The sequence below is a fragment of the Penaeus japonicus genome, unplaced genomic scaffold (assembly GCF_977035675.1).
Source record: "Penaeus japonicus unplaced genomic scaffold, GWHDUDI00000001_assembly GWHDUDI00000020, whole genome shotgun sequence".
Lineage (NCBI taxonomy): Eukaryota > Metazoa > Arthropoda > Malacostraca > Decapoda > Penaeidae > Penaeus > Penaeus japonicus.
In genome coordinates, this window is record NW_028234422.1 from 31939379 (window position 1) to 31951076 (window position 11698).

The window sequence follows — 11698 nt, forward strand, 5'->3', positions numbered from 1 at the left end:
CAAAGTTTGACCGCATGAACACTGCCCATCTGTGGATATGGCTGACGCACCGGCATTGCTTTCTTTCCGCATGAGGATTATCAGTACGGTCATGTTTATACTTTCTATTTCACAACTGGCCATTACACATTTCTCTTTCTTTCTAGATGGTTTATAATGTCTTTCGAATAGATAGAATGTACAATTGACAGGTGTTAAATTTCTTGGTTCATAATATTCATGGAAACGTGCACTTTAAAAAAATGACAATCTTTGTATCGACTATAATGTTTGATTTGAAAGCTATGCTCGTATATAGCTTTGTAAAACATTGTTTTTGTATTTTATAGCATTATTAGATGATTGTGTATCAAAAAATATGTAAAAGCATGCATAATTTGAGAGTTCAAGGCAACCATATTTACATATAAATTTTAAATTTCAAATAAACTTTCTAGTTTTTAAAGTAAGATTTCTTTACCGAGCAAAAACCGATCCGCCCAACGATCTAAATATGCATATTAAATTGCAACACTACAAAATAATATCTGATGCTGCTTGAACATGAATCAACTTTCACGACTGAATTTCATATACTACGTAACTACTATGTATTTACATTATTTCTGTAACTATTACTTAAGCAATATAAACCATTCACTCCTAATTTTTTATTTCTATATTCATCCTTTGGAAGACATTTTTAAGTCTACATCATTTTAATTCTACATACAAGATGACCTGCGATGAGATGAAAACCATTTTTCCTAATTTTATCTACGTGAGTTGACAGCTCATGAGTGCTTGGTCAAGTATAGTACAAAATTCGGAAGTAAATAGGATTTGTAAAATGACTATATTTTCATCCTAATATTCTTTTACAGACACTTTCTATCATAAATGAAAACACAATATTCAACTATTTGCAGTGATGAATCTACAGAAATTATTTCCATACAAGTAATCATACCTTGAGCTGACCGACTCATCCATAACCTTGATTCGACAACAAAAAAAAAAAATAAGGTTGTAATGAATAGGTCAGTATTTCCTGTACACATTTTAATAACCGTAATGAATTTTCTCTATATATTTTGTGAACAAAATCAGTCTGGTCCTATACCTGTTCTTTTATTGTTTTTTGTTTTTAACTGTTATTACAAATTAGTGTTACAACCTACACTGTATGTATGAGACTGGCTACTCTAAATAAATGACAAAAGGTAAGCATCTGATTTTTCTTTTAAGTGAACCTAGTTGTCCAAATAAACAGTTTGCAGTCAATTACCATGTCATCAGAATATGTATGCCAAATCCCTCTTCAAAATGTCTTCACTAATCAATTTGTACTAATATTCCTACTACTGTTTATTCATTATCTTGATTATATAGTCTTACCTGTGCATAATTTACGGAGAAGGGAAATGTATACAAAGTTATTGTATTTTAGCCATTTTCAATTCATTTCAATAAAAAGTAACAGACAACTTAATAAAATTATTTATCATAAACAAAAGGTGCATATTGGAAGCCTATCATTATAGAGCTGAAAATAAAAACTAAATATCTAGGTCCTACGAAATATCAGGCCGTTTACACAAGAAAAAATAAATAGTCTGTGACAGCATGTGTAAATTCAAGTGCAAGGATGAATAAAGAGCCAGGACATTTGTTTTCTGACAACCTTATAGCACACAGAACTGCAGGCTCTCAAGCTCAAGAGTCACACATTTTGTCACATTTGTATTCCTATAATGCCACACAAGACACTCATTCAATACAAAAGATGAAAGTTATACGAAAATAAAACCACAACTTGCTTCCATACATCTGAAGGAAAGAAAAAGCATTCAAAAGTGTTATTTATATTACTACATCTCCTTGCACGAACACTTGACATGATATTTGTCACAGAATAATCTTATGCCCTGTACAAAACTTAGATTTTATATGATTTAATTGCATAAAGTCAAGAAATATTCAATGTTTCTTTTTACTGAAGTACTCTATTACCAAAAACATGCAGCTGATATTCACAATGTATAAAAATTCATGTCTCGTTATAGTCATCTTATACCCTTGTGCGAACTGCTCATCTAGGCTATTCCAATATCACTTATGGAGAGTAGTTCCATCTGGGTTTCTCTCTCAATACATAGTTTGCCAAAACAAAAGAATGCTTACCACTGGCATCATTAGATAATTCAATCTGCATAAATATTGACAGGAATTTTATATACAATACTTGTGCTTTTACAAAGAATGAAACCACTGGAATGTTACATAAAAAAAATTCCCAATTAGGCTTCAAGTAAATGGGTTTAGACAAAATGTAAAATTTCCTATTTCATTTATCTCATCTGCAATATTTTACTGCTAGTCTTCTAGCTAGTCTTAGAATGCCAGAAGGCACTACTGTATATTAAGTTAAGCATTAACCAATATTGCTTTTATTTCAGTCCTCCAATAAAATGTATCAAGCAAAGTTCCTAAGGTGCACACCCCACCACGTACAATTCACAGCTTTCTGGATGTGTTCCAGAATGATTCTATGGGCATTGCTTTTTAGGATAGGTTAAACAAGCCTTTCACAAAGCAGTTAGGATGTTATACCCCGTTTGTTCTATTCAGTCTCGAGACACGATGAAAGTATACATGCAAAATTGTCCTTAGAGGTTGTATTGATAAAATCTCTGCAGAAAGTATCAAAGAGATGGGAAAGCCAGTCGGCTCCAAGTGTTGCAGTGGGAAGTGCTGACCCTCCAACTCGCAGGATGGGCAGCACCACTTTCCAGACCTAATCTGCCCTTAGGCTGGCAGTTGGAGCTTCTTCCCCTGTAACACTGTAAAGAGATAAAATGTGTGAGTCATCTTGATGAATAACAACGCAAAAATAAACAAATAGCTAGTGAGTTTAGGTGTGAATTTAAGTTCTTAAGCTATGTAATCACGTTTCTACTTTGGAATTGCCCAGTTTGGGAAAACATACCCAGTATAAACTCCAAATGTCTTAATGTCAAGCATATACATGGTAACTACAAGTAATAATATGAAGTAATAACTCCAACAATCAATACAATACATAGTTTTTGTATTGACTCTCTGCCATTCCAGGATCTTCATTTCTTATTTTTAATATAATTTTATTTTACATAATAGCACATCTGAATCAAGAAAATAATTCTAGTGACTTTTTGCTTCAAAGTGTTTCACATTACTTCACAGCTAGATATAGGTGCTATTTCTATTTCACATGAACCTATTACCTTTTGTAATGTAAAGGTAGAAGAAATCGCAGTAGAGGACCGTCTGCACAACACCAGCGACAATGGCAATCAAGTCATAGAATCCTTCTGCATAATAACGGTATACCTGGAATATCAACACAGATTATGGCTCCCATGAATAAAAATCAAATTGATTTTCCAAAATATATCATTTAAACAAACCTTACTATAATGTCCATGTCAACCCTAGAAATCAGTGGATCATCTCACCCAATTGAAGATGTACAAAGCACGGTATGAACCCAGAGCAAACAGGTAATGGGAAGTGATGCTCTCAGCTTCGCCTGTCTTCGACACCATGAACAATTGGGGAAGGATAGCTACAGCCTCAAGGTAGATGCTAAAAGTCCACAGGACCTGAAAGAGAAATCAGACTGGTGTGTAACCCAATCTAAAAATAACCTGGGAGAAAATCAGTTTTATTTGCGAAGTAGCATACCTACTCCACACCCAACAGCAAGGAATAATAATGGTCACTTTTCACCTTTCTTTCTAGGGGGAGTGGGGGTTATTTTCATCTATGTATGTGCACTCATCACTTCATATAAATCATATTGTATATCATTTTATATAAAGATTTTCTTTTTTAAATTACTTTCACATATATGTACTACTACTACAGCATGACCCATTTCTCTCTTTCATTCAAATAAATGCACAAGATTTTTCTTACATTAACCAATTGCAGACGGGAATAGATTTGCTTGCTTTGTCCCTAGGACGGGCACCAGTGCCACCGGTGCGGCACCCCAGATGGGTTTTATTTCAGAATGTCAGGCGACATTGTGACCTTTCACACGCTCTTTTATTCACTCGTTATAATGCTCGAGCCATGCTTGTGCTCACATTTTTTTGTTTTACTGCATTGAGAGACTTACATGTGCTACATGACAGCCATTATCAATGTTGCAGTTGTCTAAAATTGTAGTTTAGGGTCCATATCAGCTCATTATGAGATAGAAGTATCACAGTTTTATGGAAGGAAAAAATGTAACTATTCTTTCATATTTGTGTACTTTCATAAACAAATACGAAAAAAATAACCATCCATAATCATGATTACATGAAGATATGGGGTAAAGGAATGAAACCTGTGCTTAGGACTGCTAGTGCCACAGCAAAGGCAGTTAGAAAAGCACATGGTATGAGTCACCGTCTCACTCTACCTGAACATCTTACAATGCTGGTAACATAGAGCATGATGTCATCACTCTTTGAAGAGTGCTTGCTATAGACTGTAAAGAGTATCATTCTTTACTGCTGGTGCTAGGAGAGTGGTGCCAACTACATTTGGGATTCTAAACTAAACCCATTTTACTGAATATTAGCCCACTCGTGCCGGATGACATGCTGACATGTTTCGTGGTTTTTGCATCAGACGCCAGTGACGAGATATCTGGGCAAGGCTGGCACTCGGGGTGAGCGAGCAGCCACCCCAGGCTCGGGGCTTGTGCACCCAAGTCTCTAGGCGTTAGGCTTATGCACTCAAAAACCCCGGCATTACAATCATGCAAAGCTGGAATCACCCCGGTGTGAGTGGGTTAAGGCAATTATAGTAATTATGATTGTAATTTTACCATCACTCTGTAAATACTTATACACATAGCACAATAAAGAAACAGTGATATACTCTCCCCAATGTCAAAAATGCTGTGAAACTCAAGACACCCACCATCAGGCCCAAAACTCATGATTTATGAACTGAATTCACTATGACAAATGTAGAAAAAAGGTGTAAATGACAAAGGATTGTAATTCACATATTTCAGATTACTCCATCATCAGAACTATAAGTAGTTCTGGTGACAGAGTAATCCAAAACACATCAATTACATCTTTTGCGTTGTGGAAACTATTCAGTCTCATTTATACCTTTTTTATACATAATGATTTATGCTGCCTGTTTGCCAAAAGTAAATTGAAAAAATAAATAAGGGAGTACATCAAAGTACGAGCAGCCTTCGAAAGCCAAATGTTACACTTCTTTCAACCCAATACATGGTTGGTTTCTTTGTTATCTTTTTTCTGAGAATGCTTTTTGTATAATCACAATACTTTTACTGACTTGTACTTTTTAAACATCAAAAATATAAAATATTCCTTATCAAAAGGAAACAAGAAAATTTAATGTTAAAAGATTAACCCCTTCACTCCGGGCAGTAGAAAACGCTCCTCACTCCGTATCCGAGCTGCCGGCGCGCGCCAAATTTTAAACGTCGCTACTGAATATGACAAGTTTTAAGACAAAACCTCTACAAGTTTATGGCCAAAACCTCAACATAATCATCATGTGTTATATATCAAAATATGCATAGTTAACCTCTTCCCCCATGGGCATGTGACAAGTTATTTACATGGGTTGGGAGGAAGATGGAAAGAGTGACCTTGGTGGGAGGCCTCACTCAGATAACCAAAGAAAACTATTGAAATAGTATGGTAAACTAATCATAATATGTTTTATATTTTTACATAATGTTCCATAAATAAATAATAAAATGATTGCCAGCAGGGCCCATCAATGCCTCCCCTGGTATAAGCAAATCCCACTCTTATGTAATAAATTATTAATAATGAAAGTCAAGTAATATATCGTATCATATCCGACCTCTATTCTGAAAGATCTCTACAGTATCCGGAAGAAAGAAAACTCAATTCCACCAGAACTGATCCATGACGCAGTATGCGCGTCCTCGGATTTGACGCGAGCGCTGTGATGACGCAGTATACGCGTCATCGTGTCGAAGGGGTTAAGAAGTAGGTAATGTGCATAAGTCAAATCTTGCAGTTCACATTCGAGCAACACTGGGTAGTGAACTTGAAAGTGGGAGGAATGCATATGTACATATGAAGAATTATAAGAAATAAATTAGACTTACCTCAAGTGGGGCATAATCGTGATTGATAAGGAGAGAGAGGATTACTGTAGGAACGAGCAGGAACTCAACGCGGAAAGTATCATGGTTGTGATCGTAGGTGGCCTTGAAGCGTACGTACATCAGATACAGCGTCGCAAATGAAGTAGCCAGGAAGATTACCTGTAAAAGATATCACGTTTAGGTTGCCTTCTTACAGTACTCAAAAAGCAAGTGCATGACCTGATAATAGTAATGACCTACTGTTTAAAAAGACATTTTATATTCTTATCATGCCGAGGAAATGGAAGTTAACCAATACATAATATTCGGCACTCAAACCTGGCTACAACTAGTAATATGCTCTGAACTCCCAACTTTACCTACATGGAATGAAAGATCATTTGAAACACTTACTAAAGCATTTTTCTCTCCTTGGACAACAATAATTCCTACATAGTAAATAATAATGTAAATCACTGCTATTCTATATAAAATAAAATCTTCACATTTATCAATCCTTACTTACATGCAACAGAAGTATGCCTCCTAAGTTAACAAAGATATATCAATTCTCATTACCTACATTTTTCATCTCAATATGCAACATCTAGCGACCACTTACCTTCATGGACGAATTATAGAGTGAGATGTAATTAGTAAACAGATCCAGGTAGCGTGTGGTGTAAGTCAGAGTGAAGAGCAGCTGCGATTTGCCAGATATACCTGAAGAAGTCAAGATATATATGAATTTCATCATTCATATGGAACATGTATTCTTACTTTATATCCAATCACTTTTTTCAATACTTACTTCAAATATTTATATGAAAGAAATACATAATTAATCACTTTCTAAGAGAATCATTAGTAACAGGCAGCAGGATGTCCAATTGTGGACACAAACTTCTAAGACCTACTAGCCTTCCTCTTTTGCTCTTCTTAAATACATAATTTGAATTTTTCATATCAAACGAAATTCAGTTCTGCAGAAAGCTATACTTACAGCTACTACGACACTTGTAACATATCAAGAGCCAAAGGTAAAATTATGTTCATCCTATACATATGCCATAGATACTAGTTCAAATAACACTAGGTATCAAAAAATAGTCTGCTGAAATGAAAGGCTGAGGCCACAATCAGTTATTCAAGTCCAAGGTCCTGGCCAAGGGAAAGTTCTCGCACAGCTATTTGCACTACTGTGTTTTTTGTGCAGCAGTAACCACAATAACTATATGACATGGGTCAGAACCCTCTCAACAATGGTTTATAAAAATATAAGGTGTCTTTGGAACATGGTAGAGCCCTACATTGGATGGGAAGTAATATAGGCTAAGCTAAGGTTACTTTTGGCTTAGGAATAGGTTTTTGGTGAAAAAAGAAATCTTAGAAGCCTAAGACAGAAACATTATACATAAGTTTAATTCTGAGGATAGCTAAGGGTTTAATTGCACACATACTGAATACAACGCAAAAGTGTAGAGTATCCTCTGGAGTGAACACAATCCAAAAGCATGAAGCATCCATTGGAGTGAATATAATGCAAAAGCACAGACTATCCACTGGAGTCACCACTGGAGTCAAAAAGATTCATAGTACACAGAGGCAAGTGTTCGCCCCATACTAGATTATTGCCCGAGCGCAGTTACACATGATGCCCCACTAGGAATACTGTCACTATAAATCTTACACCTGGATGGATGACTGTTGGCCTGACTGGGTCACACATCATTTGATATTTCACTTATATGAGCACTATTACACTCAAATCTCATGGCATGCATAACCTGCCATTTGTCACTATATTCTTCTAGCACTACCCAGATTCCCAGAAGTGCCACCTAACTTACTGGCTAGATGAATAGGGACAGTCTTAGGAGAGAACAGTCCTAGGTTCAAGAAATAACCTTCATTGTTAGCATGATCATTATCATTATCAAAATCATTATTAAATGTCTTGTGCTTACATAGGGTTCTAAGCCAACATACAATATATTGCTTCTTTTTAACATTTGCCAAAATTAACCCTATGACGACAGTGCGTCAAACTCGTGTGACACAGCCAAACTCCCGATGCCGGGGCGTCATGCCAGTGTGACGATTACAATGCAATATTGCAATCGCCCGGCATAGGGGTCTTCACGTAGCGAGTGCCCCGTCGGGAAAGGGTTAAGAATGTGATCATCTAATGACAACAGATAGCATTTATAAATCCTGTGGCAAAGGTCCTATATTCAAATGGCACCTATACACACCATGACAACAGAAGTTTCTCTCTGCTCTACGCACTACATATGAGTGGAGTTTCAGGACTCTGATGGCCCTGGTTCTCAAACTACAGCCTTCCAAATTCAGCCTAAAATTCATTTTCAGACACTTTTATTAAAAAACAATACTCTGCAACTCCAGAATCAAAGACCAGGGGGTTAAAACATCATCCCTGCACTTCTACTGTTTATCTCTAGCGGGCAACCTTGATATTAATCCTATTGCAATGGCTAGTGCACTTCAATTATTTCCTGGTACCACTGGTATCAGGTGTTGCACTGGTGAGAAGTCTCTATTGCACAATCAGGTAAAGAATAATTATTTTTTACTGAAATATTGTATAAGATTGTGAATAAGACTAAATATCATAAGTATTGCTATCATTATCCTTAGTATTACTGGTGAAATAATAAACTTATACAGTTTGTCAAAAAAATGCACACCCAACATAATGCAGAAAGAGATCACCTTCTCACTATAAAAGCATTGCCAAATAATCAAATGTGTTCTTATTTCTTTAATACCAAGTGAGGAAGTCACTAATCCTACTAGAACCACATATTGGTTAAGAATGTTTGAGAAATTTTTCCATTAAGCACCTATATCACAGAGGAGTCCAACCCTCCTTCATACTATATGTATACAATTTTTTTTAGTCTACCTACCATCACATCTACATAACGTCCATCTGCTTCAAAGCCCTTCCTCTTAATTACTGAAGAGACCGAGAGTTTACAGAAGAAAATGGAGATTAATCCTAAGGGAGATCCATGATGCTATTACCCAAGAAAAAAAAACTAACAACATAACTTAAAGAACATATTGTAAAAATCATATAGGTAAGGTAAGACCTCAAATCACCTGCTGAAGTACCAGAAGTGCAAAATTGGGTGACCGTTGCTGATAATTAAGTAGAAAAGTAACATGATCATTAGAGAGGCAAGCAATCCATCAGCCTCTGGATAATGAAAGAAAGAACAACTGGATTTGAGTGATGACAAATTTGTCAGGATTGGGAGAAGAGGACGACGAGTGATGCCATGTCTACACACTGTGTAGCTCAGAGGGCATACAACCCTCTGAGGAGAACACCATTCTGGCAAGGCGACTCAGTCAACTCAGAAGATCTAACAGGTGCAATTTCTTTGATTTTCTTGACAGCCTCCCATACAGCCAACACAGACACAGATTAAAGGTCATGCATTGTATTACATACACATTCCAACTGACGTGTTTGATTTTCATGACTTAAATAACTGACTCTACCATTTCTGCCACTGATTAGTACATTAATGAGTATAAACTAATGACACTTCCTTCCTGAGTCGGGAATGAACAAAGCAAAAAAATAGAAGACTAGACTGCAGAAAATAATGACCATTACAATTTTATCTATGGTGATATACGAGCACGAGCTTTGAGTACATACTTCACGACTAGATACCACTGCTCGCTGCGAATAGAGCTACAATTTCCCTATATAAAATATAACATGAAAACGTCACCTGGTTGGGTCATCAACGTCTCTTGATAAACATACCGGGTTCTCCCCGTCTATCACGGATTTCAAGCTAACTGCAGCCTCTCCGTCACATACCTGCGCATGATCGACTGGTCCAAATCTTCAGCAGTAAGACAATGATAGCCAATAAGTGGGAAATATCCCCAGCTAGCCTGAAAATGTTCATTTCGACTCCGTCTAATGCTCTGTCTGACACGGTAAGTGACGTGGCTCCTCGCGCTAGTCGGGTCTGGCGTCAACAGATGGCAGCACCGACGAGGGAACACTCCGCTTTTACAACTGTCACTTGCGCGATATTCCGGGATTTATTTTCGTGTGCTATTTATTGGCAGAGAAAGGCTTTGAGATGGTGAAAAGTATATTTTTTTCAGAGGCACTATATTTAGTTATAGATACTGTTCTAATAAAAACTATAAAAAGTAATGAACAATAGCAGTAGATAATTCATCTCATTTAAATACTTTGTTATTGCACTAATTAATTTCCGCATTTTAATATCATTATTAATGCCTGATAAACCCTATTTCCCCAATAAGATATGTAAAAAATTAGGGAAATGGCTAGACCAGCTAGTGAAACGGAGTGTTCCCATGTCAAGTAGGCGGTGGATGAACTTCACTCTGCCAACCAAACAACAAAAAAATCCGCGAATTACAATTTCACTAACGAAATGTCTATTATAAATGAAAGTATTCTATAAGCTGACTATGAAAGATATGTCATGGAGAGTTGTATCCATAGGAATAATTAATTAATGATGTCTTTCTTGAATTATGTCTTACTTAAAATATGATGATTTTTCTTAAATTAAGCATGCTTATAGATAATACAAAACATTATTTCTAGCAAATAGTTTAGTTGCATACAAGACTTCCCCAAAGTTTCCCCATAGAAGGCCCAGTTCCTTCATATACATGATATCAAAAGTTGTTCCAAAATCAGCTTCGCATATGAAATTGTTGATAATAAAACCAGTAACAGAACAAAACAATAGAATATAAAACAACAAAAAAATAATAATGCATGTAATTATCCAAGAAAAAATAGAGTTATAAAGTAATAGACGGGCATTATAAAATGTTATTGACCTTTGACATCTGCCCCATGGGTTGGCCTACACCCCTCCCCTTCTTTCCCATATACCCCTTGGGCGCCGAGAGCGGAGGACGTGGCACACCCAGGGCATGTACTTATGACCCCCCCTAGAAATAGGATAAACAGAGTAGACTCAAGGAAACTCAGGACTGAAATATGAGAGAACAGCGTGGACCAATAGCATTCCCGCACGCAAGTCAAAAGTTATGATGCAAATACCATGAACGTGGCTGCTTGACTTGTACACCAGATTTTTGAATGTGGAGTAAATGGGGTATTGTCATTAAAGCAAGGGGTAAAATCCATAGAACATATTGATTTTGTCTTTTTAACCCAAGCATATTACGAAACAAGGACTTTCTGAGTACACAGATGTTATTCACAAGATATCACGGTATCTCCGTTATCTTTGCTTACGCGTATCATTTTAGAGTAATTAATTGACCTGATTTAGCGTGTCTAAACATCATTTCATCAACATGTACTTCCTGACATCAAAAAAAAAAAAAATATATATATATACATATATATTATATATATATATTTATAATATTATATATATATATAGATATATATATATATATATTAGATATACAATATATTTGATATATATATGATATGATATATAATTATAAAAAATACATAATAAATGTATATGATATATATATCTATTTATTCTATCTATATAGATA

The 11698-nt window shown here is 35.9% G+C and overlaps 1 protein-coding gene across 1 annotated transcript; it reads right to left on the reverse strand.

Moving 5' to 3' along the window:
- Nucleotides 1-1026: 1026 nt before the first annotated feature.
- Nucleotides 1027-10175, reverse strand: KdelR (ER lumen protein-retaining receptor). The gene is made up of 6 exons (XM_043021406.2): nucleotides 9987-10175; nucleotides 6744-6844; nucleotides 6143-6301; nucleotides 3477-3623; nucleotides 3246-3351; nucleotides 1027-2822 (listed from the first exon to the last, which is right to left on the reverse strand). The coding sequence occupies exons 1-6, from the start codon at nucleotides 10075-10077 to the stop codon at nucleotides 2788-2790; spliced, it is 639 nt and encodes a 212-aa protein (XP_042877340.1). The 5' UTR covers nucleotides 10078-10175; the 3' UTR covers nucleotides 1027-2787.
- Nucleotides 10176-11698: the final 1523 nt, after the last annotated feature.

What these genes read in the sequence shown, in the direction of transcription:
- KdelR (XM_043021406.2), bottom strand. Translation starts at nt 10,077, where the DNA reads ATGAACATTTTCAGGCTAGCTGGGGATATTTCCCACTTATTGGCTATC. An exon ending in TCTATAATTCGTCCATGAAG is followed by an intron (nt 6,302 to 6,743) that starts GTAAGTGGTCGC and finishes TATCTTTTACAG; the next exon opens with GTAATCTTCCTGGCTACTTC. An exon ending in ACGATTATGCCCCACTTGAG is followed by an intron (nt 3,624 to 6,142) that starts GTAAGTCTAATT and finishes TTTCTCTTTCAG; the next exon opens with GTCCTGTGGACTTTTAGCAT.